Raw genomic sequence first — 26,948 nt, forward strand, 5'->3', positions numbered from 1 at the left:
GCATATTTTATATAGAGGGTGGTGAGTGCCTGGAACGCGCTGCTGGAGTGGTGTTAGATGCGGACATGATAGTGGCATTTACGAGACCTTTGACTAACCCTATCCCGCATTTACTCCAGCATTTTGTGTCAATCTTTGGGATGTAGATGACGTGCAGGCAGGGATGTAGATGACGTGCAGGCAGATAAGAGTTGATCTCGGCATCATGTTTGGCACAGACATTATCGGTCGAAGGGCTTGTAGAGTACTGTTCTATGTTCCAATACTAAGAATTATATTTTCACTCTGTATCTTTCCGTTTGCTCTCCCTACTGTACATTGAGTTTGGCCCGATTGTATTTATATCGAGTATTATCTGATTAGATTGGACAGATTGCAAAACAAAGCTTATTCACTGTATCTCGTTACACACGACAATATAACGAAACCTAAAATTACCCATACAACAAAAGGTCAGATATCTCACCTTTAAGCGATATTAGAGGGCGCATACTGAGGGAGACCTTTAAACTGTTATCCAACTCTGCCCTTGCTTGAGATCACCGAGTTATAGCTAAAAATCATGCATTTTCTAATCAGTTCAGATTTTCTTGTTTTCTCTAGTTACCATGCAACATCTAGTGAGGAAGAAATCTTGGAACAAAATATCCTAATATTTATACTTACTGTGTGCTTAAAGTTCCTCTCTCTCTTCCTAGCACTGCACTAGAAGCATCATTGGAACTGTGTCTTTGAGTCTGTCCTCGGCCAGTTAGGGATAAGTCTGAAGAAGGGTTTCGGCCCGAAACGTAGCCTATTTCCTTCGCTCCACAGATGCTGCTGCACCCGCTGAGTTTCTCCAGCAATTTTGTGTACCTTCGATCTTCCAGCATCTGCAGTTCCTTCTTGAACACTAAGTCCTTCCTTCCTGCCTCACTACATCATTTTGCATTTTCTGTCTCTGATAGCCTTTTAACTTTTTTCCCCCCCTCTCTCTCTGTTTGTCTCTTTCTTCATTCGGTACCAGAGTTGTTTTGACAGAATTGGAATTTAGAAATCCATGTGAAAAATAAAAAAATCAGTTTGCTTGTGGTCCTTCATCAGACAAAGATGTCACTGAAAACGAATCAGTATCACACCTATTTTCTATGAATGATTAGGACTTCAAAACCAGTAGGACTAAACATGTAACTAAATGTTCCAGGTGGCCCAGCCGCCGAAAGGACTCTCCCGACGCCGTGGCAAGACCACCCGGTGAGAACGGCCAGGGACATCGGGCCTCCGTAGAGGCAATTGCGGTGGCCTCAATAGGCCTGACTTTGGGGTGAACATGGGGTGGGGACTGGACATTGTGCCTTCCTCCACAGTGCTACCCACTGTGGGGGGATGATTTTTTTGTCTAATTGTAGTCCTGTAGGTCTGTGTCCAAGATGGCTGCCGTGAACAGAGAGTGGACGCTGGCGCGCTTTGGCTGCCGCTGCTCTCTCTTCACACTGTGTTTTTGATTTTCTGTTTTTGGATTGAATTCTGTTTTTAATTTGTGTCTCTGTGATGTCTTTTTTACCTGTTCTATTCCGATTATATGTTTTTATTCCGATTACTATGTAAGGTGTCCTTGAGATGTCTGAAAGGCGCCCATTAAATAAAATTTATTATTATTATTATTATTATTATTATTATGTATTAAACTAATTGTGTCAACGTAGAAATGATGCCGATATAACAAAGTAGTGGGGAAACAGCAGAGTAAAGATGTTAGAAATGGTAAACGTTACATTTTGCAAGACGTATTAATTGTGCACATGCATATACGTTCGAGGATTGAATCTGAAAGTGACAATCATATTCATTCTTCAGACCCGGCCCGAAACGTTGCCTATTTCCTTCGTTCCATAGATGCTGTCTCACCCGCTGAGTTTCTCCAGAATTTTTGTCTGCATTCGATTTTCCAGCATCTGCAGTTCCTTCTTAAACATCTTAATCATATTTATTCATTCATTCTGAGCACATCAGTGGATGAAAATAGTATGTTGGCTTCAAGAAGTAACATCACTAAATCTCGTTGCACTGACGTGCAATGACAATAAAAGATATATTATTATTATTATTATTATTATTATTGTGGAAATCTTTCAACATTATTGCAATCATTAAAAAAAAAACACACACACAAAGTGCTGGAGTAACTCAGTGGGTCAGGCAGCATCTCTGGAGAACATGGATAGACAATGTATCGGATCGATATCCTTCTTCAAACCCTGACCCGTTGAGTTATTCCAGTACTTTGTATCCCTTTTTTGTACAGCATCTGCAATAATTAATACCCTATTTACAATTCTTTAGAAAAAATAGACCTGGATATAGCAGGATGTCGGCACATATCGTGGGCTGTAATTATAGATCAGAGCTGCTTTCTCTTCTTCTGGACTTGGGAAATGATGAAAGTTTTTCCGAGCTGCAGACAAAAATCAAAAAGTTACCAGAGGCAAATAAATCAAGAGTGCAGGGTATCAAAATAAAATAACTTCAGAATCGTTTCACAATGAACAATGGGAGGAATGTTGCCTTACACACATGACAGGCATTACGAATACCATTCACGTTGCAGACTTACAGCAATAACAACAACCTCAGCTGATACGATCGGCCATCTTGTTACCCAGTGATCTATCATCTATCCTCAAGAAGCATGACCTTCTCTGTGAACTCTGACTTATTTTTAAACCAGAGACTCTAACATGAGTAGAGGAAGTAACTCTGCAAGAGGAAATTATGTTGAAATTGGAGGAGGGCACTGTGATAACGGAGTCCAATAGCTCAATCAAAACTTCCTGTCTGAGAATACTTGCCAGCAGGCAATTAACTGTAGAAAAGTCAGATTGAAGACAGATGCTGCTTTTTTCCAATATCTACACTTAACAATTTAACAACAAAATTGCTGGATAGTGTTTTGGAAAAGAACCCTCTTTAAACAGATAAATAACCTGTTTATTCTCGGCTGTATCTGTACAGATAAAACATTAAACCTGGGACTTTAGTGGTCACTTCCTCTACCAATGCCAGATATATCATTTTAGCTGCCATTTAGTCAGTTCAGTTCCTTAAACTGAGGTCGAGATTGTGATGCTAGATATTTTACACATGACATTGAGGTAGTTTGGAGATAGCATGGAAACAGGCCCTTCGGCCCACTGACTTCATGCCTATCTTCAATCCCGAATTCACAATAGTTCTGTTATCCCACTTTCTCATCCACTCCTTATGTACTAGGGGCAATTTACAGAGGCCAATTAACCTATAATCCAGCATGTCTTTCAGATGTGGGAGGAACTCCGAGGAAGCCCACACATTCCCAGGGAGAACTTGCACACTCCACGCCGACAGCACCAGAGATCAGGATGGAACCTGGGTCTCTGGCGCTGTGAGGTGACGGCTCTACAAGCTATGCCACTGTGCACTATGTAAGAGATTAGGTTCTCATAGTTTTTAACATTCATGTGACTATCAATGCTAATTCATTTGCCATCCACTTCTAAATTACTGGGTAGTGTACAAAAGGGTAAATCCTATTTTCAAATATTGTGACGCCACATTTTTTACACTTTTGCTTGCAAACAAAGTACCTTCATTCACAAAAAAATCAGCCAGGAAAAAGGAGAGTTGAACCGCATTTGGAGAGTGCGGGAAAGCCATGTCCGGCTGCCACTGAAAGCGACTTGTTTCTGGGTGCCACTGAACCCCGTAGATAGGATGACGGATCCCTGGAGTAATTGACAAGTGAAAGAAAGATCTTCATTAGGAATGTTCGCTTAAATAGCCAGGTATAATCTTGTATTCTGTAAAGCTGATCATTCTGTATGTATCTGCCCCATGAGCAGTGCCACATTAGTTACAGGCCCTTTGTCTGTGCCAAACGTGATGTCACGTTAAACTAATCTCCTCTGCCTGCATGTGTGAGCCACATCCCTTCATTCACTGTAATCCCATGTATGTTTCCAAAAGCCTCTGAAATGACACCATCATGTCTGCCTCCATCACCAACCCGGGCAGCATATTCCAGGCACACAATATTCTGCTTTAAAAAAATAACCCATGCATCTCCTTTAAACATTGCCCACTCTCACCGTAAAGCTAGGCTTCAACGTTTCCACCCTGGGAAAAGGGTGAATTCAGACTGTCTATCTGCTGTAGCTGCAATGTGCGTCTCAGAAGACTGGAGAACTCTCAATGTTGTTTATTTGTTTAAAACGGCAACGTAGACTAATTACTAAATTAATAACTGGTGAGCCTTGCATCAGTGCTGGGAATTATTGGGAAACATTCCCACGGATAGGATTTATTCGCTTCTGTGAAAAAAAGGGACTTATCAGGGATAGTCAGCATGGCTTTGTGTGGGTGGGGGGTTCTGACTCCAAATGCGATCGAGTTTTTTGAGGAAGTGCAAAGATTATTGATATAGGTGGACAGTGGATGCTTTGCTAAAGCATTTGACAAGATCCCTCATGGTAGGCTGGTCCACATTCATTCATGTGGGATGCGATGAGTTGTTAAGTTGGATACAAAACTGACATGGTCATAGAAGACAGAGGATAGTAGTGGAAAGGTGTTTCTTTGACTGGAGGTGTTCCGCAGGGATCATAGCTGGGTCTTCTGTTGTTTGTGATATTTATATATTAATATTCATTCACACCTTCATTTTCATCCAAATCATTTATACATCTTTATTTATACATATTTATATATGTATAATTGATTTGGATGAAAATGGAGGTGGTTTGATTTGTAAATTTGCAGACAACATAGAAGTTAGTAGAAGGTACACAAAAAAGCTGGAGAAACTCAGCAGGTGCAGCAGCATCTATGGAGCGAAGGAAATAGGCAACGTTTCGAGCCGAAACCCTTCTTCAGACTGATGGGGGATGGGGGGCGGCGAGAAGAAAGGAAAAAGGAGGAGGAGCCCGAAGGCTGGGGATGGGAGGAGACAGCAGGAGGGCTGAGGAAGGGGAGGAGACAAGAAGGACTAACAAAATTGGGAGAATTCAATGTTCATGCCCCCAGGATGCAGACTCCCCAAGCGGAATATGAGGTGCTGTTCCTCCAATTTCTGGTATTGCTCACTCTGGCCATGGAGGAGATCCAGGACAGAGAGGTCGGATACGGAGTGGGAGGGGGAGTTGAAGTGCTGAGCCACCGGGAGGTCAGGTTGGTTATTGCGGACCGAGCGGAGGTGTTCGGCGAAACGATCGCCCAACCTCCGCTTGGTCTCACCGATATAGATCTGCTGACATCTAGAGCAGCGGATGCAATAGATGAGGTTGGAGGAGATGCAGGTAAACCTCTGTCGCACCTGGAACGACTCCTTGGGTCCTTGAATGGAGTCGAGGGGGGAGGTAAAGCGACAAGTGTTGCATCTCTTGCGGTTGCAAGGGAATGTGCCCGGGGAGGGGGTGGTAGGGAGGGAAGGGAAGAATTGACAAGGGAGTTATGGAGGGAGCGGTCTTTGCGGAAGGCAGACATGGGGGGAGATGGGAAGATGTGGCGAGTGGTGAGGTCACGTTGGAGGTGGCGAAACTGGCGGAGGATGATTTGTTGTATTTGCCGGCTGGTGGGGTGAAAGGTGAGGACTAGGGGGACTCTGCCCTTGTTGCGAGTGTGCGGATGGGGTGAGAGAGCAGTGTTGCGGGGTATGGAAGAGACCCTGGTGCGAGCCTCATCTATGGTGGAGGAGGGGAACCCCCGTTCCCTGAAGAATGAGGACATTTCAGATGCCCTGGTGTGGAACGCCTCATCCTGGGAGCAGATACGGCGTAGACGGAGGAATTGGGAGTAGGGGATGGAGTCCTTACAGGAAGCAGGGTGGGAAGAAGTGTAGTCTAGATAGCCATGGGAGTCAGTAGGTTTATAGTGGATGTCAGTCAGAAGTCTATCACCTGCAATGGAGATAGTGAGGTCAAGGAATTGTAGGGAAGTTAGTAGAGTTGTGGAAATTGAGGAACATTATCGAGTCTACTGCTGGATATCAATCAGTTGGGAATTTTTATTGAGAAATGGCAGATGGGATTTAATCTGAACATGCAAAGCATACATTTTTGGAGGACAAATGCAAGAGGAATGTATACAGTAAATGTCAGGATTAAATTCACAATACGGACCATGCACATCCCTTTTCAATGTAGTTTTTCTTTCAGTTTTTAAAGATACAGTATGAAAGCAGGCCTTTCAGCCCACCGAGCCCAAGCTGACCATCGAACACCTTTCATACTAGTTCTATGTTATCCCACTTTTGCACGCACTCTCTACACATTCCAGGGAATTTTACAGCGGGCAATTAGCCTACAAACCGGCACTTGTATGGGACGTGGGAGGAAATACGAGTTTCTGAAGGAAATCCACGCAGCCACGGTGAGAACATGCAGACTTTACACAGACAGCGCCCTAGGTCAAGATCGGACCTAGGTGGATGTCTGGCGCTGTGAGGCAGCAGCTCTACCTGCTGCACCACTGTATCCAGTTTTTCTAGGTCAGTGTAGATGCAGTGGGACGAGCGATGCTAATCAGATTTTATCTATTTTAAACAGGCATGGAACAGATGGATACAAATATCGATACTACAAATATCGTTGGGCAAATGCTTTGAGTCATATTAGCATAATTGTTGACGCAATCATGATGGGCTGAAGGGCTCGCTCCTGTGCTGCTCTTTGCTCCAATATGTTCTATGAACAACCCTCCTCCACCTGTCACTTCTACAACATGGCCAGTCAGGTGCAGAGGAATGACGGAAACTACACGATCACTTTAACCGAGTTGTTCTTATGGGCCTTACAATTGAAAGATGACTAATTCATCTGTAAATAGATTTAACAAATGAGGAAATCGTACAATACATGTCACAATAGGACAATTTATCCTCTTCAATTCTTTTAATTAATAATAATAATAATGGATGGGATTTATATAGCGCCTTTCTAATACTCAAGGCGCTTTACATCGCATTATTCATTCACTCCTCAGTCACACTCGGTGGTGGTAAGCTACTTCTGTAGCCACAGCTGCCCTGGGGCAGACTGATGGAAGCGTGGCTGCCAATCTGCGCCTACGGCCCCTCCGACCACCACCAATCACTCACACACATTCACACACAGGCAAAGGTGGGTGAAGTGTCTTGCCCAAGTACACAACGACAGTATGCACTCCAAGCGGGATTCGAACCGGCTACCTTCCGGTTGCCAGCCGAACACTTAGCCCATTGTGCCATCTGTCGTCCCCGGTAGTAGTAATTCTAATACTAATCACCATATTCATCTTACCCTCCATGGTGGACACGAACTGCACACCTTTTCTGTCAGTATCGGTGGACAGGATTGAATAGAATTTATTTAGTTTCTCATTTTCCAGAAAAGTCTGTGAATAAACCGACAAATTATAATTTACATAAAGCAAATACACTTTCACTACAATAAAGGAACTGGAAGATCATGCTGGATATATTGAGCATAGATGAAGGGCTTTGGCCTTAGGCATTTGGCTTGTGACTGAATATCTTGCATCAAGATTTGTCTGACATTGATACCTCCTCTGGGATTTAGGATGATTAAGATTTAAGCAATTATTAAGAAAGCACATCAGCGCCTCTACTTCCTGGGAAGATTACGGAGAGTCGGTTTGTCAAGGAGGGCTCTCTCTAACTTCTACAGGTGCATAATAGAGAGCATGCTGACCAGTTGCATCGTGGCTTGGTTCGGCAACTTGAGCGCCCTGGAGAGAAAAAGACTACAAAAAGTAGTAAACACTGCCCAGTCCATCATCGGCTCTGACCTCCCTTCCATCGAGGGGATCTATTGCAGTCCCTGCCTCAAAAAGGCTGGCAGCATCATCAAAGACCCACACCATCCTGGCCACACACTCATCTCCCTGCTACCTTCAGGTAGAAGGTACAGGAGCCTGAAGACTGCAACGACCAGGTTCAGGAATAGCTACTTCTCCACAGCCATCAGGCTATTAAACCTGGCTCGGACAAAACTCTGAGCATTAATAGCCCATTATCTGTTATTTGCACTTTATCAGTTATTTATTCATGTGTGTATATATTTATATAATGGTATATGGACACACTGATCTGTTCAGTAGTCATGCCTACTATGTTCTGTTGTGCTGAAGCAAAGCAAGAATTTAATTGTCCTTTCTGAGACGCATGACAATAAACTCTCTTGAATCTTGAATGGTATAATTTACCTATTTCTTCAATCTCCCTACATTTCCACCTACATTCCATCCTCTAGCTTCACTATTCGCAACTCTTCAATCCCTTCGTCTTACACCTTCTGTCTCTTAATCTTTGGCCTTGTCCAACCATCTGCCTATTGAAACCCTCTCCCCACCTATTACCTGCCATGCTTTATTCGGACTCTTCCAGCATTCTTCCCCCCCTCCCAACAATCAGTTTGAAGAAGAGTCTCGACCCGAATCATCACCTATCCATGTTCTCCAGAGATGCTGCCTGACCTGCTGAGTTACTCCAGCATTTTGAGTCCTTTTCTATATTTAGATAAGTTTTCTTTACTGGTAACTATCATGTGAAAAATAACTTTCTTCTAATGAAAGATTTAACAATATCTTTCTCTTTTCAACTACTTGATTAGTTTAGAGATAAGGCATGGAAACAGGCACTTCGGTTCACGTAGTCCATGCTGAACATCGATCGCCCCTTCACTCTAGTTCTACCTAATCCCACTTTTGCATGCACTTCCTCGACACTAGGGACAACCTACAGATACTAATTAACCCTCTTTGGGATGTGGGAGGAAACCGGCGCGTCCGGGAGAAACCTACGTGGTCACAGGGGGAATGAGCAAACTCCACAGAGCCTGCACCCGTAGTCAGAATTGAACCCAGGTCTCTGGCGATGTGAGGCAGCAGCTCTACCAGCTGCGCCACTGTGCTATTCATATTAACCCGTCCTATTCGTAAAATGTTTAATTTTGCTGGAGTCATCATCAATGCTGTTGTTCAAGAAACAATCTGCTGGAGGAACTCAGTGGGCCAGGCGGCATCTATGGAGGGACAATCTAAGCACAATCGATGTTTCGTCTTGAGATCCTTCATCTGAACACAATGCTGGGTTCCACCAGGATCAATTACACTGGATGTAATGTGTAGGACGGAACTGCAGATGCTGGTTTGACGAAGGGTCTTGACCCGAAACATCACCTATTCCTTTCTTCCAGAGATGCTGTCTGACCCGCTAAGTTACCGGGATGGCAGGACTGTCATATGCTGAGAAAATGGAGCGGCTGGGCTTGTATACTCTGGAATTTAGAAGGATGAGAGGGATATCTTATTGAAACATATAAGATTATTAAGGGTTTGGACACACTAGAGGCAGGAAACATGTTCACGAGGTTGGGGGAGTCCAGAACCAGGGGCCACAGTTTAATAATAAGTGGTTAGCCATTTAGAACGATGAGGAAACACTTTTTCACACAGAGAGTTGTGAGTCTGTGGAATTCTCTGCCTCAGAGGGCAGTGGAGGCCGGTTCTCTGGATACTTTCCCCAGGGGAAATGGGGAGAAGGCAGGAACGGGGTACTGATTGGGGATGATCAGCCATGATCACATTGAATGGCAGTGCTGGCTTGAAGGGCTGAATGGCCTACTCCTGCACCTATTGTCTATTGTCTACTACTCCAGCTTTTTGTGTATATGCACTGGATGTAACAATGGTTCTTTATTGTCACATATGCACGGCACAGTAAAATTCTTTTGCACAATACCCAAATGTACAGTAGCCTTATTTTTGCGCCGTTTCCAAAGAAAAAGAAACAGTCCCAAGTCTGTTCGTCATGTTGAAAGTACTGGAGCGGCCCTGATCCAGGTTAAGCCCAGGTAAGCCCCAGGCTGATGCAGGCCTGCGACCTGACGTCCCGCTCCTCGGCTGTCCGCCTCTATGTCTATCAACTCCATCAATATTCAGATTTAGTTGACGTCACAGAAGGTGAACTAGCCTTTCACAGGATTTCTTGTGCATCGCAGTCTCTGATTGAAAACATACCAGAAAAAAAACACAAAACCTTACCTGGACAGCAACAGAAAAGTGATGGAAGTTTGCAGACAGAGGCTCAACAGACATAGCCTTGTACAGATCTGGAGGAAAGTTCTGAAACATTTTACTCGATGCGGCAGCTGGGAGGAAAGAAATTAAGCCGATGTGAGTTGATGCATGAACGTTGTTCTTCAAACAATGTAAGATTCTGATTCATCGCGCATCTGAATGATTGCATCTGGCAGTGGACTTCCAATGCATTGCAGGAACAAGCTAGCCGAGGTAGTATGTTCTGATCCACAACAAGAATGTTACCAAAGAGATTCTTCCCCATCTGTGTGAAAGCGAACAGCTCCACAAAAATCCAAACTAGGAGCAGGAGTGGGCCTACTCGGCCACTCAAGCCAACTCCACCATTTAATAACAACATTCCTACTTTGTCTGTAACCTCAACTATGCACACCTGTCCACTCACAGTAACATTTCAACCCTCTCTTATCAAGAATCTACCAACTATTTAAAAAATATTCCATGATTCTGTATCTTTGAGGAAGAGAGTTCCAAAGACTCACTACCCTGTGAGAAATTAAAATCACCTCCTATCTATATTAACTGGACAATGGCTATATTTAATCAGTGATCCCAGAGTTTTTAGATTTTCCCCACAAAATAAAACATTCTGTCCACACTCGCAGTTCAGGATCTTATTTGTTCCAATCAAGTCCCCTTTCACTTCTCCAAACCAGAGCAGATACAAGCCGAAGATAGACACAAAGAGCTGGGGTAACTCAGCGGGACAAGCAGCATTTCTGGAGAGAAGGTAGGGGTGATGTTTTGGGGTCAAGGTCCTTCTTCAGACTGAGCGTCAGGGAGAGGGAGTTACAGAGATAAGGAAGTGTAAGAGATCAAAAGAGATGCAGATCAGGAACATAGGATAGACCATTGTTAGCTAGGAGAAGGTGATTACAAAGCAGACACAGATACAAAGTAATCAGAGGGACAGTCAGACTGGTCGGATAACTGGGAAGGGAAGGGATGGATAGAGAGGGAAAGCAAGGGTTATTTGAAGTTAGAGGTTCATACTGCTGGGGTGTTAGCTACCCAAGGAAAATATGAGGTGCTGTCCCTCCAATTTGCACTGGGCCTCACTCTGACAATGGAGGAGGCCCAGGACAGATAGGTCAGATTCATTGGGAATGGGAATGGGAGCAATCAAGTCTGATTTTAACCTTTCCTTAGAAAAAACCCCAATGCATTTCAGCTACTAATCCAATAAACATTTTCTGAACTGCATTGATTACCTTCCTTTAAGAATGAGATCAATACAGCAGGCAGATTCCAGATGTGGCCTCACCAATCTCCTAAATATGTCAATGCTTACTATGTTCTGTTGTGCTGAAGCAAAGCAAGAATTTCATTGTCCCATCAGGGACACATGACAATAAACTCTCTTGAATCTTGAATAACGTGTCATCTTCCTACTTTTGTATTCAGATTGCCTACTAGTAAGCAATAGCACATGGTTAGCTTTCCTGATGACCTGTTATAGCTGCAAATGATGCACCAGGTCCCCACATCCCTGGGTGACTCAGAGCTCTGTAATCATTGAAACGATATGTGTTTTTATTTTCCTGCCAATGGACAATATTATGTTAAATTCCATTTGCCTGACCTTTGCCCAACTCACTTAATTTCCTTTATCCCTTTTCACAACTTACTTTCCCACTATTCAGTGTTTCGTCAGCAAAGTTAGCAAGCATACGTACTCTCAAGTCATTTATATCAATTGAGAAAGCTCGATGGCAAGTAATCTTTCCTGAGGCACTTCACCTTGCCAACCAGACGAAGACCAATCTTCTATCAAAACCAGTATAAAATCCTTCACCGTGAACTTTTATCTCCACAATGTGCCACTTTATCAGATGCCTCCTTTATCAAATTCCTCCCTCTCTTGCTTTTTTTTTTTTTTTTTTTTGTTATTTTATTACAGTGGCACCTTTTTACAGGTTCCCAAAATTATGTTAACATAATACATTCTCTGTACAACTTCATTTTTTTTTTAAAGAGAGAAATAAGAAAGAAAGAGATAGTAAATAGAGGAAAGTCTAGTGTGTGTGAATAAAAAGGAGGAAAAAGTGATAGTGAGGAAAAGAAATAAGCAAGATTATCCAATTGCCACACGGAGATGAGTTTTTATATTATTGATCATCTTTCACCCATACCCCAAGAAATCAATAAATGGAGACCAACTTGTTAAGAATTGGTCTTGTTTATCTATTAGGAGGAGTCTCATTTCTTCCAGGTTTGCTGTATCCAACATATTACTAATCCTCATTTTAAGCGTTGGTATAGTAGCATTTTTTTTAAATTTAAGTATGAGTTTTTTTGCTGTTATTGCCCTCTCTTGCTAACTGGACATAAAGTGATACTGCACTGGGTTTATACTGTCAATGTCAGCTTGTTTCAATCTGTAATGCACAGAGTTCAACTGAAGTATTTTTACATGGCAAATCTCAAGTTCACATTCTCTGTAGCTGTAACGTTATAACGCTGTTGCATTATATTCTGTACTCTGGAATGATGTTTCTCTCTGTACTACCTGTTGCACTTGTGTATAATATGCTATACTTGTGTATCGCATATTCACACCTTGCCCTTCAGCAACAACACGTTCCTTCTTTGGAGAATCCTAATAAATTGGACAGAAAGAAAATTATTTTACAATATCATGGAAAAGACACTGTTAAAGAGTACAATATATTTTACATGATATGTGAAGATCATGTAAAATATATTGATCTTGATTTGTGTTGACTGCGATTCAAATTAATGCCTGACACTAGAACACCTATGACAGAGTTACATAAACTTAGAAATGCTATGGAATTGTAGCCTGTTGCACAAAGTTAGATATTTTTCACAGAGAGGTATTGAATAGAAAGATAATGCTTGCAGTATTTCCAATTCAGATCCAGCGTATGCCATGCTATGACTCAGTATTCTGAACAAATCCAGCGCATCTTCGAAACTCGCCTACTCCTGTAATTTAATATGTGGCTCAGCACTTCAACTCCCCTTCCCATTCCGAATCCGACCTTTCTGTCCTGGGCCTCCTCCATTGCCAGAGTGAGCACCATCAAAGATTTTCACTGGATCGCTTGCAATAAGAGTTTTTCACTGTGTTCTTGTCACACGTGGCACTAATAAACAAAGTCATGATACCTTATCACAAAGTGCTCCTACCAGTGGTCAGATTAAGTGGGAGAGCAATGTTCTCAGTGTCAGTGTTTATTAGTAAATCCCTTTCAGCAGTAAAGGTGACCAGGAGTTGCAGTCCCATACAGGTTCCCCATATAGGAAAATAATCACCAGCATCAAATGCCTGCAAAATTAACACAGGAATAGAGTCATGGAGTCATACAGCACAGAAACAGGACCTTCGGCCCAACTTGTCCATGCTAACCAAGATGTCTACTGAAGCCAGTCCCGTTTGTCAACATTTGACCCATATTCATCCTACCCTTTCCTATCATGTACCTGTTCCAATGCCTTATAAACATTGTAATTGTATCTATCCTTCACTACAATTTTCATTGTCAGTTCATTCCTTACATCCATGTGTTGAAAAAGCTGCCCATCAGGTTCCTTTTAAATCTTTCATCTCTCACCTTAAATCTATGCCCTCTGCTTTTCGTTCATTACAACAGAAAAAATACAGCGACCATCTTCCTTAATCAATGATCTGGATGATGGTGTGGTAAATTGGATTAGTAAGTATGCAGATGATACTAAGATAGGTGGGGTTGCGGGATAATGAAGTAGATTTTCAAAGTCTACAGAGAGATTTATGCCAGTTGGAAGAGTGGACTGAAAGATGGCAGATGGAGTTTAATGCTGATAAGTGTGAGGTGCTACATCTTGGCAGGACAAATCAAAATAGGACGTACATGGTAAATGGTAGGGAATTGAAGAATGCAGGTGAACAGAGGGATCTGGGAATAACTGTGCACAGTTCCCTGAAAGTGGAATCTCATGTGGATAGGGTGGTAAAGAAAGCTTTTGGTGTGCTGGCCTTTATAAATCAGAGCATTGAGTATAGAAGTTGGGATGTAATGTTAAAATTGTACAAGGCATTGGTGAGGCCAATTCTGGAGTATGGGGTACAATTTTGGTCGCCTAATTATAGGAAGGATGTCAACAAAATAGAGAGAGTACAGAGGAGATTTACTAGAATGTTGCCTGGGTTTCAGCAACTAAGTTACAGAGAAAGGTTGAACAAGTTAGGGCTTTATTCTTTGGAGCGCAGAAGGTTAATGGGGGACTTGATAGAGGTCTTTAAAATGATGAGAGGGATAGACAGAGTTGACGTGGATAAGCTTTTCCCACTGAGAATAGGGAAGATTCAAACAAGGGGACATGACTTGAGAATTAAGGGACAGAAGTTTAGGGGTAACATGAGGGGGAACTTCTTTACTCAGAGAGTGGTGGCTGTGTGGAATGAGCTTCCAGTGAAGGTGGTGGAGGCAGGTTCGTTTTTATCATTTAAAAATAAATTGGATAGTTATATGGACGGGAAAGGAATGGGGGGTTATGGTCTGAGCGCAGGTATATGGGACTAGGGGAGAATACGAGTTCGGCACGGACTAGAAGGGTCGAGATGGCCTGTTTCCGTGCTGTAATTGTTATATGGTTATATGGTTATCTACACTTCGCAAGAGTTTATATATTGCTGTAAGATCATTCCCTACTCTCCTACAAGTCCCAGATTATCAAATCTCTCCAATAATGCAAGTCTTCGAGTCCTGGTAACATCCTGGTGAATCGTTTCTGCATCCTTTCCAGCTGAATGACATCCATGCTGTAGCTGGGCCAAAAGAACTGCACACGATACCCAAAGTGTGGTCTCATCAACCACTGTGCAGTTGCAACGTGGGGTCCCATCTCCTGTACTCAGTGACTTGACCGATGAAGGCAATCTTACCCAACCCATTCTCCACTACCCAGTCTACCCTTGTTGTCACCATCATGGAATTATATACCCGGCTCTCTTGGTCTCCCTGTCCCACAAAACTCTTTCAGGAGCTTGCCAATAGCATGAAACACAGAAGAATAAACATAATAACATCAGATAATCCATATCAAACATTTTACTGTAACAAAGCAATTTCTATATGAAACCATACCAATGGCTCTGAAAACGACTGTGAGGTCCCAATAATTAACTTTGCATTCTTGGACAATAAGCAAGATAAAATGTAACTAGCAAAATGGTAGGTAAATCCTGTCAATAGACAATAGACAATAGGTGCAGGAATAGGCCATTTGGCCTTCGAGCCAGCACCGCCATTCAATGTGATCATGGCTGATCATCCCCAATCAGTACCCCGTTCCTGCCTTCTACCCATATCCCCTGACTCCGCTATTTTTAAGAGCCCTATCTAGCTCTCTCTTGAAAGCATCTAGAGAACCTGCCTCCACCGCCCTCTGAGGCAGAGAATTCCACAGACTCACTCTCTCTGCGAGAAAAAATGTTTCCTCGTCTCTGTTCTAAATGGCTTACTCCTTATTCTTAAACTGTGGCCCCTGGTTCTGGACTCCCCCAACATCAGGAACATATTTCCTGCCTCTAGTGTGTCCAAGCCCTCAACAATCTTATATGTTTCATTGAGATCCCCTCTCATCCTAAACTCCAGAGTGTACAAGCCCTATTTGAAGGTAACTCAAATTTCACCGTGACAATCTGAATGTTGAATTTAGGACAAATATATGATGCAAAACCTACCTTTAATGCAAGGTCATAGAATATCTTTGCAGCTTTAGCAAAACTGGATGTTTCCAGGTCAACTGCTCCACCAGGGAACAGAATGCTGGGAAGAAAAAACATATATATATATATATATATATATATATATATATATATATATATATATATATATATATATATATATATATATATATATACGGTTAATGGAAGGTTTTGTGCAGCATTAAGTACATTTTTATTCTTTTGTCCCCTTAACATTTTAACCCCTTCATTCCTCAAAGAAATATGGCTCACAGCATTGATTAGAAACACTTACAGAATAATTTATTCAGATTTGGAAGAGTGGGCTGAAAGATGGCAGATGGAGTTTAATGCTGATAAGTGTGAGGTGCTACATCTTGGCAGGACAAATCAAAATAGGACGTACATGGTAAATGGTAGTGAATTGAGGAATGCAGTTGAACCGAGGGATCTAGGAATAACTGTGCACAGTTCCCTGAAGGTGGAATCTCATGTAGACAGGGTGGTAAAGAAAGCTTTTGGTGTGCTGACCTTTATAAATCAGAGCATTGAGTATAGAAGTTGGGATGTAATGTTAAAATTGTACAAGGCATTGGTGAGGCCAATTCTGGAGTATGGTGTACAATTTTGGTCGCCTAATTATAGGAAGGATGTCAACAAAATAGAGAGAGTACAGAGGAGATTTACTAGAATGTTGCCTGGGTTTCAGCAACTAAGTTACAGAGAAAGGTCTTTATTCTTTGGAGCCCAGAAGGTTAAGGGGTGACTTGATAGAGGTCTTTAAAATGATGAGAGGGATAGACAGAGTTGACATGGATAAGCTTTTCCCACTGAGAGTAGGGAAGATTCAAACAAGAGGACATGACTTGAGAATTAAGGGACAGAAGTTTAGGGATAACATGAGGGGGAACTTCTTTACTCAGAGAGTGGTAGCTGTGTGGAATGAGCTTCCAGTGGAGGTGATGGAGGCAGGTTCGATTTTATCATTTAAAAATAAATTGGATAGTTATATGGACGGGAAAGGAATGGAGGGTTATGGTCTGCGTGCAGGTAGATGGGACTAGGGGAGAATAAGTGTTCGGCACGGAGTAGAAGGGCCGAGATGGCCTGTTTCTGTGCTGTAATTGTTATATGGTTATATGTCAGGAAGGTTCAGTTGGGAATCCTACAACTCTTCAATCAGAAGGTTGTGGTCAAATTCTGCATTAGAGATTCAGTACAATTGTGGCTAACAGTTCAGCGTAGGTAGTACCGAGGGATACTAAATCAAGGCCTTATCTATTGCCTTAGATCCTACAATAAATACACAACAAGAGATTTCCCCAGGTGTCCCATCCAATAAATATCAAAGAAAACTACAGCAGATAATATGATCATAGTCTCATTGACTCACTGTTGCAGCGGCCCCAACAGCCTGTCTGTCTTTTAAAAAAAATGTTTTGTCCAGTTAAATGTAGTTGTTGTGTTTTTTAATACTGTTTTTAACTGTGTTTATGTGGGGGGCGGGGAGGGGAAACTTAAAATAGTCTCTTCCCTGCACGGGAGACCCGACCTTTTCCTTGTCGGGTCTCCGTTGTCATTGGGGGCCTAGCACCGTGGTGCGGCCTCCAGCTGGAACGACCTGGGGGCTCCAGTCGCGGACTACTCACCATCGTGGGGCTGGCCAGCCTCGGAGCGTGCTGCGGTGGTGGCTCGCTGCTGCGGCCCGACTCCGGAGCTCGGAGGCTCCAGACACAGGTCCAGTGGACTGTGATATCGGGAGCTCGTGGGTCCGGGTGGAGACCGAGTTACCGCAACGCGACTTCTCCAGCTCATGTCGCAGGGTTGGAACGACCTGGAGCGGGGCCGTACATCGCCCGGCGCGGCTTTAATGGCCGCAGGACATTCGAACGCCTGCCGGGGGCTCCAACTTTGTGACATTTAGACCTGGAGCGGGGCCGTACATCGCCCCGCGCGGCCTAAAATGGCCGTGGGACTTACCATCGCCCGCCTGGGGCTTCAACATCGGGAGAAAAATGGAGAACAGTGCAGAGAAAATAATTTGCCTTCCATCACAGTGAGGAGGAGGTTCACTGTGATGGATGTTTGTGTGAATTAAATTGGTTGTGTGTATAGTAGGAATCGTTTTTTGTTTGTATGGCTGTAGAAACAGAGTTTCGTTTGAGCCTCGCTGAGGTTCAAATGACAATAAATATTATACTGTATTGTATTGTATTCACTGGACAAATTAGTAACTACTGTATGTTGAATTGATACTTTGGGCACGTAACTCAATGTAGACAATAATTCACATTTTCAATGCTTTTCTCCACAAAGCATCTGTGGTGATAGGAAGAGTGAGGAAAGGTGATTAGAATATGTGGGTTGGGGAGCAAGGGAAGAAGAGGTGCTAGTGGATTTGAAGAAAAAGCAGGATAGATATAATTGCACTGGAGAGGGCAGAGAGGAGATTCACCAGGTTATTAAAGAGATGGAGCATTTCAGTTATGAGGATAGATTATAAAGGTAGACAAAAATGCTGGAGAAACTCAGCGGGTGAGGCAGCATTTATGGAGCGAAGGAAATAGGCAACGTTTCGGGTCGAAACCCTTGAAGGGTCCAGCTTACGATTTTCCAGCATCTGCAGTTCCTTCTTAAACATAGATTATAAAGGGTTTGTTTTCTTGCAGAGGAGGAGGCCAAGGAGGAGGACAACATTAAGAGCGTATAATAAGAGATCGTAGAAAACATTCCCCCCATGTCAGAGGTATTTAAAACTAGAGGGCATTGGTTTTGGATAGGGATAAGAATTTGAGATGGTATGCAAGGAAGAATGTAGGACTGGGGGAATCTGGAACACACTGCCTGCGTGTGGAGACAGGAACTCTTGCAACATATGTATACAGAAAAACATTTCAATCACCAAGGCATAGAAGGCCTTGGTACAAATAGTGTTAAATGGAATTAGTATTGCTGGGCATTTAATAGTTGCTGTGGACTGTCACTGTTTCTGTGCTGTGTGATTCAATATAAATACAGCACAAAGAATTAGCGGGATTATTGCACAGACACACCAAGGAAAGAGATGGTTATTCAATTGTATACCAAAATCATTGAAAGGCACAAATGAAAGGCCGTGGCACTGGTGTGACCCAAATCTTACAGTAGTCATGCAGCATGGACATAGGCCATTCAGTCCAACTCTTCCACGTCAATCGGGATACCCCATATATGCTAGCCCATTCATATATGTTTGATCCATATCCCTATAAACCTTTCCATCTATGCACCTGTCGAAATATTGTTACTGCACTTGTCTCAAGCCCTTCCTCTGGCATCTCGTTCCATATACATACCACTCTCTATGTGAGGAAGTTTCCTCTCAACTTTTAAGTACATCTTTCCGTGCTCACCTTAAACCTATGCCTTCTAGTTCTTTAGCACACAATCCTGGGGAAGAAATTGTGTGCATTGACCTTATCTATTCCCTCATGTTTTTATTCACCTCTCTAAATTCACTTCAGTCTGCTGCACTCCTAGGAATAAAATCCTAGTCTATAACAAAGATCTGCAGATGCCTGTTTGCACCAAAAATAGATACAAAATGCTGGAGTAACTCAGCGGGCCAGGCAGCTTCTCTGGAGAAAAGGAATAGTAATGTTTTGGGTGGGGACTATTCATCAGACTGCATATTCTGCCTAATCCAAGTCTGCCTATTACTCAGTCCATCAAGTCATGGCAACCTCATCAATCTTTTATCTGTTCTTTTCAATCCAAAAGCATCTTTCCTATAGTTGGGTGACCAAAACTAAACACAATATTCCAAACATGGCCTTGTGTTGTACAACTACAAGTGCACCATAACGTCTCAACTTTTATACTCATGCCCGTACTAATGAAAAGTAGGAAGGAGACTGAGTATTTATCTTCTTCACCACCCTATCCACCTTAGACATCACTTTCAAGGAATCATGTACTTGGAGTAATCATATGTAGGAAGGAACTGCAGATGCTGGTTTATACCAAAGATGGACACAAAATACTGGAGTAACTCAGCGGATCAGGCAGCAACTGTGTTCCTCTGTTCTACAACACTACCAGCGTCATTCTGTTCACTGTGACTTCCCAAACGCGACACCTCACACTTATCTAAACACAAATTTATTTGCCATTTCGTTTCCACTTCCCAGCTGATCCCACTGCAATTCTTGATAGCCTTCTTCAATGTCTACGATACCATGTATTTTAAAGTCGTTTGCAAACTTACTAACCATGTCATGTATATTCTCATCCAAATTGTTGATATAGACGACAAACAACAATGGACTTAGCACTGACCCCTGAAGCATACCAGGGGCCTCTATGCTGACAAACAACCTTCCACCTTCACCCTTTCAATTTTACCATCAAGCCAATTATTTATCCAATTAAGAAGGATTTCGGCCCGAAACGTTGCCTATTTCCTTCGCTCCATAGATGCTGTTGCACCCGCTGAGTTTCTCCAGCACTTTTGTCTACCTTCGATTTTCCAACATCTGCAGTTCCTTCTTAAAAACTATTTATCCAATTAGTTAGCTCTCTCTGGATTCCATGTGATCTAACACTAGAGTAATCTACCACACTGAATCTTATCAAAGGCCTTGCTGGAGTTCATATAGATTACATTTCGTGCCCAGTCCTTCTTGGTGACTTCTTCAAAGAACGGAATCAACCTTGGAGAGTCCGCTGGTTAAATCTCATGGTGACATTTTCCCATTTCACTAATTGTATTGGGGTTATGCTATTCATTACTTACCCATTGATTGAATAGAATATCCTTTCATATTCGTCACGTGTCAAATTCAGCCTGCATTCAAAACAATTATTTAAAGTCCATTGTTATTCACATACTGTATTTTCCATTCATTGCAACAGCATTCCATGTGTTTGATTTTCTGTGTTGAAAACCACCAAATATTTTATTAATTATTCAACTGGATTGTTTCCCTCTTACCCCCAACAATTTTCTCCCTTAATCCTTAAAGTACATATTGTTGGTGGCATCAAATTGCACACACTAGACAGCTTCTGACCGCTCTAGTGCTTCTACTGAAAAGCAAATTACACATAGAGGGTGGATTTCATGATCTTGTGATTTCCTAAACTGCTCACAGCATTTGAAGGAAATACTTTCCAAATTATAGTAATTGTAAGGAAATCAGATCAACTTGCACTATAAATAGATTCAGGGCATCCAGGCAACCTGGCCTGGGCTTGAACCAAGAAAATATATACTTAGAAATAGTAAAATGCTAACCATGCTCATACATTAAAAAAGGTGCTGGTCTAAGAAAATTAAAACTGCTCTTTTGCTGGGATGGGTGTATCTAATCGAAGGGTGAGCATCCAATTCAACTCTGGTTGCACAGTCTAGCTGGTGGAAGAACAGTGAAGAGTACCTGATTGGCACCACTCTGCAGCCAGCTGACTCCAGATACTTCACGTAAGGTGCAGCAATGTAACTCTTCCCATACTGAAGGTCAGGATCATCCGATTCCTGTGCCAATATCCCTGTGTGGGTGGAACACAAATATAGATCAAACTTAAGTGTTAATAAACACTATCAAGGAAGGTGAATGTGCAGGGTCATTTAAATGTATCTTTCAAACGTTCCCTCCTTACTTGAACATTTTAATTCTGCATGTTATAGTTGTAAAAACAGTGCTTTTTCATTACTGAATGTAAAAGAATATCCATGGAGGATGATCCTGAACTATATCTATTTACTGCACATGAACTGATACATGTAGACCATTTAAAAACATTTTTTTTAATGCCAGTTTTTTTCCCTTTTTCCTTCCGCCCACAATATTTAATATGAAAAATAATATGTGATTCTGTTTCATTCTGTTTGGTTGTTTGTTTTCGGACTGTAAACTCCTATCTCACCAGGGACTAACTTTACTGAACGTTTTTCCTTCCAATATTTAATATGTAAATTAATATGTGTGTGTTTATGATTGTGTTTATAGTTTGTTTGGTTGTTTGTTTGTCTTTTTGCACAAAGGCCGCGAGCATTGCCACTTTTCATTTCACTGCACATCTCGTATGTGTATGTGACAAATAAACTTGACTTGACTTTGAACCTGCTGAAAACACCATTATTAAGAAATATGGGAAATTCTGAAAGACCACTTCCCTCATGGGATATGACTCGTGTGCAGGCATCTAAAGGCATCATGTTTGGCCCAGACATTGTAGGGCCTGTTCATGTGTTGTTCTTTTCTATATACTACAGGGGGATGTAGCAAAGCTTGCAGGATGGGCTTGATATTTAGAATGGTCAATTGACATTTTTGAGAAAGGAGTGCGTTTTTCAAAACCCAGCCCTTTTGTGTCCAGTCACAGTAAGATCTTTGACTGTAATTCTTCCCCACGGATCCTTCGCAGTGGTTGCACATGAGCTCCAGATGCATCCTACCACCCACTCCTGCTGCCTGGAATAACATAACAAGCAGACATTTCTTTCCACTGGAAGGCCCATAAGAGATAAGATATACATGCATTTGGTAAGTCAGGGATTGATTCTGGGATAGTCAGCATGGTTTTGTGCGAGGGAGATCCTGTCCCACAAATTTGATAACTTTTTTGAAAAAGGAACCAAAAAATTGATGAAGGCATAGTTTATATGGAGTTTAGCAAGGCCTTTGGCAAAGTTCCACAAGGCAGGCTGTTCTGAAAGGTTAGATTGCAGAGGATCTGTTGAGAAGTAGCTAACTGGATATAAAGTTGGCTTCATGGCAGAAGGCAGGGTGATGGTGGAAGGTTGTTTCTCAGACTGGAAGCCAGTGACTAGTGACGGGCTTCAGGGATCCATGTTGGACCTATTGCTGTTTGTGATTAAATAATTGATTTGGCTGAGAATGTACAAGGCATGATTAGTAGGTTTGTGGATGACATCTTGAGCAGATGGGCAAGTGGGCCAGGAAATGGAAATGAAGTTTAATTCAGAGATGTTTGAGGTGTTGCATTTTGGGAAAGTGTTGCTATTGAGGGAGTGCAGCGTAGGTTTACAAGGTTAATTCCCGGGATGGCAGGACTGTCATATGCTGAGAGAATGGAGCAGCTGGGCTTGTACGCTCTGGAGTTTAGAAGGATGAGAGATCTCATTGAAACATACAAGATTGTTAAGGGCTTGGACACGCTAGAGGCAGGAAACATGTACCCGATGTTGGGGGAGTCCAGAACCATGGGCCACAGTTTAAGAATAAGGAGTAAGCCATTTAGAACGGAGACGAGGAAACACTTTTTCTCACAGAGAGTGGTGAGTCTGTGGAATTCTCTGCCTCAGGTGGAGGCAGGTTCTCTTGATGCTTTCAAGAGAGAGCTAGATAGGGCTCTTAAAAATAGCGGAGTCAGAGGATATGGGGAGAATGCAGGAACGGGGTACTGATTGGGGATGATCTGCCATGATCAGATTGAATGGCGGTGCTGGCTCGAAGGGCCAAATGGCCTACTCCTGCACCTATTGTCTATTGTCTATATAAACCAGGGCAGGGCCTTCACAATGAATGGTAGTGTCCTGAGGAGTGTTGTAGAGCAGAGACATCTAAGAGCCTATGGACATATAACGTAGTTCCTTAAAAATGGTGTCAGGGGCAGATAGGGTAGTGACCAAGACTTTAGCTATGCTGGCCACCGCCAGTCAGGGAATGAGTATAGAAGTTGGGATGTTATATTACAGTTGTAAAAAGGCACTGTTGAGGCTACATCTGGTGTATGGTTTTGGTCACCCTGCTTTAGGAAAGATGCCATTAAGATGGAAAGAGTGCAGAGAAGATTTTGAGGATGTTGCCAGGACTTGAGCGCCTGAGCTATAGGGAAAAGTTGTGCAGGCTAGGACTTTATTCCATGGAGTGCATGAGGACGAGGGGTGATATTATAGAGGAGTATAAAATCGTGTGGAATAGATAGAGTGAATGCACAGTCGTTTTTACAGGGTAGGCTGATCAAGGTCCAGAGATCTTGATCTGATTCTCAGGTGAGAGGGGGATGAAAAGGAAACTAAGGGGCCTTTTTAAACAGAGGGTGTGTGTTTATGGAATAAGCTGCCAGAAGAAGTAGTTGAGGCAATAGACAATAGGTGCAGGAGTAGGCCATTCCGCCCTTCGAGCCAGCACCACCATTCAATGTGATCATGGCTGATCATCCCCAATCAGTACCCCGTTCCTGCCTTCTTCCCATATCCCCTGACTCCGCTATTTTTAAGAGCCCCATCTAGCTCTCTCTTGAAAGCATCCAGAGAACCTGCCTCCACTGCCCTCTGAGGCAGAGAATTCCACAGGCTCACCACTCTCTGTGAGAAAAAGTGTTTCCTCGTCTCCGTTCTAAATGGCTTACTCCTTATTCTTAAACTGTGGCTCCTGGTTCTGGACTCCCCTAACTTCGGGAACATGTTTCCTGCCTCTAGCGTGTCCAAGCCCTTAACAATCTTGTATGGTTCAATCAGATCCCCTCTCATCCTTCTAAACTCCAGAGTGTACAAGCCCACTGCTCCATTCTCTCAGCATATGACAGTCCCGCCATCCCGGGAATTAACCTTGTAAACCTACGCTGCACTCCCTCAATAGCAAGAATGTCCTTCCTCAAATTAGGGGACCAAAACTGCACACAATACTCCAGGTGTGGTCTCACTAGGGCTCTGTACAACTGCAGAAGGACCTCTTTGCTCCTATATTTGATTCCTCTTGTTATAAAGGCCAACATCATGCCATTCGCTTTCTTCACTGCCTGCTGTACCTGCATGCTTACTTTCATAGACTGATGAACAAGGACCCCCAGATCCCGTTGTACTTCCCCTTTTCCCAACTTGGCACCAACGGGGCTCTAACATCAAGACCCGGTGTGCGACCTTGCATCACCCGCCGTGGCTTTAATGGCTGCGGGACAATTCGCCATCGCCCGCTGGGGGCTTTGACTTTGACTTTGACTCTGACATCGGGGGGGAGAGTGCAGTGGAGAGATAAGTTTTTTTGGCCTTCCATCACAGCAATGTGATGGATGTTTATGTAAATTATGTTGTGTCTTGGGTCTATTTGTTTGTAATGTATGGCTGCAGAAACGACATTTCGTTTGGACCTCAAGGGGTCCAAATGACAATAAATTGAATTGTATTGTATTTGTAGATAGTAGGTAAGACTAAATCAGAGATGAGGTAAAATATATAATATATAACAGTCATTTGACTTTGTCATCCTCTTTCCAGTTTCTCACGCCCACAAATTTGTGTCATCAGCAAACTTTATTAACTTAGTCACATCTGTTAATATGATGTTAGTTAGGGTTAGTTTTTAGTTTTTTTAAGGCTTCCTTTGATTAACCGTATTGTATTTCTGGAAAATTAATTTCACACATTTAATATTTCATCAATTCATTTTTTTAAATTAGATAAATTGAAACGTTTTTAACAAACTAAGAAATTCAACAAGTGAAAGACGACAGCTTCGATCTTTTCTGCATTTTGGTCACAGGTAAAACATCTGAAACTTTTAGCTGTTCAAGAAGGAACTGCAGATGCTGGAAAATCGAAGGTACACAAAAATGCTGGAGAAACTCAGCGGGTGCAGCAGCATCTATGGAGCGAAGGAAATAGGTAACGTTTAGCTGTTCAGGGTTAGGGTTTGGGGATAGGGTCAACATTATAGCAACAGTGGAGTGTACAAGCAACATAGCACAGTTAGGGATCTCTGTGGATGACATCTCGGAGGTTCTGTTTTATGAGGAAGAGGAAGGAGGCAAATAATGTATATATGCGAAACTTTGATATTGAGACTGCAGGTGTGGGGAACTAACCCATTGCTGAATATTGCTATTTCTTCAGAGTTGATGTGCTCATATCCTGAACTCCCTCCCTACCCAATAACATAATGGACACAATGGAGCAGTTCAGAATGGCTCACCGCCACCTTCTGAAGGGCCTTTAGAGATGGATAATAAATGCTGACCTGTCAGCGACACCCATGTCCCGTAAATGAAAAAATCCAAATGCAACAATATTCACACTATTCTTACATATTAGGAGCAGGAGTAGACCACTTGGCTTTTCGAGCTTGTTTCACCATTGTGTACTGATCACACAAATTCAAAATAGTGTTCCTGCTTTCCTCCCATATCCCTTCAACCATTATTACTAAATCATTTGGCCTCAATTGCCTTCAGTGGTTCACAATTCCACAGCTTTACCACTCCTTGCGTGAGAAATTTCTCATCAGTTCAGTGACCTACCTTGTGACTGCTAGTTCTGGACATCCCCATTTCCTATCTCACTTCTACATTTCAGTAATTCTGCAACCCATGATTACGTCCGTGATCTTCGTTGTTCCACAATCCCTGGGGGCAAAGGATAACTTACTTCCCAATTATCTTTTAGAATGTAATAAAAATATTTCTGTTTAGTTGAGGAGTTCACTCAGTTAGTATAACCACTATGGCCTTCTGATAGGCAAGCCGATCCTTGTCCAGTTAACACCCGACAAAGTCCTTCTTAGTTTATCAGTTTGGCCCATTACTTAAGTTTGTCCTGGTGTTTTGGGAAGAAAATGAAAACAAATTAGCGAGTCTACTGATCCCAGGGCGCTGTTACTTAGAATAAGATGTGTAGTTCATTGCACAAATGTGAAGGGAAGCAGAAAATAAATAGATTCACACAACTTTAAAATGGAGGTATGCTGGCATCTTTAACCCCCATTACCTCTATCAAGGGTTTCGGCCCGAAACGTTGCCTATTTCCTTCGCTCCACATATGCTGCTGCACCCGCTGAGTTTCTCCAGCACTTTTGTCTACCCATCACTTGTCAGCCTTTGTTTTGCCACCACCTCTCTTTCAGATTCTCCCTTCTACACTCTGAAGAAGGGTCCCTTTCCGAAACGTAACCTATCCATGTTCTCCAGAGAGGCTGCCCGACCCGCTGAGTTACTCCAGTTTGTTGTAAATCAGCATCAGAATCCCTTGTGCCTAGTACATTGGCAGAGTAACCAAGTGGCTGGTACTTACCGATGATGGGTCTCTGGTTAATTTGCAGCATCCGGTGCCCAGAGCTGCAGCCGACTAAGAGAAGGAATAGTGCTGCCGTCTGAGCCATAGTTAGTGCAATGTTACGCAACTGGCTGTTAGGGAAATGGGAGA

The 26,948-nt window shown here is 42.6% G+C and overlaps 1 protein-coding gene across 1 annotated transcript; it reads right to left on the minus strand.

Annotated features, from left to right (window-relative positions):
- Nucleotides 1-2,118: 2,118 nt before the first annotated feature.
- Nucleotides 2,119-26,948, minus strand: LOC116967339 (gamma-glutamyl hydrolase-like). Its single transcript, XM_033013845.1, has 9 exons — nt 26,817-26,948; nt 21,223-21,334; nt 20,580-20,630; nt 15,803-15,887; nt 13,264-13,402; nt 10,054-10,160; nt 7,290-7,383; nt 3,603-3,740; nt 2,119-2,434 (listed from the first exon to the last, which is right to left on the minus strand). Exons 1-9 carry the CDS (start codon nt 26,902-26,904, stop codon nt 2,319-2,321), a joined length of 930 nt encoding a protein of 309 aa, XP_032869736.1. The 5' UTR covers nt 26,905-26,948; the 3' UTR covers nt 2,119-2,318.

The sequence above is a fragment of the Amblyraja radiata genome, chromosome 39 (assembly GCF_010909765.2).
Source record: "Amblyraja radiata isolate CabotCenter1 chromosome 39, sAmbRad1.1.pri, whole genome shotgun sequence".
Taxonomy (NCBI): domain Eukaryota; kingdom Metazoa; phylum Chordata; class Chondrichthyes; order Rajiformes; family Rajidae; genus Amblyraja; species Amblyraja radiata.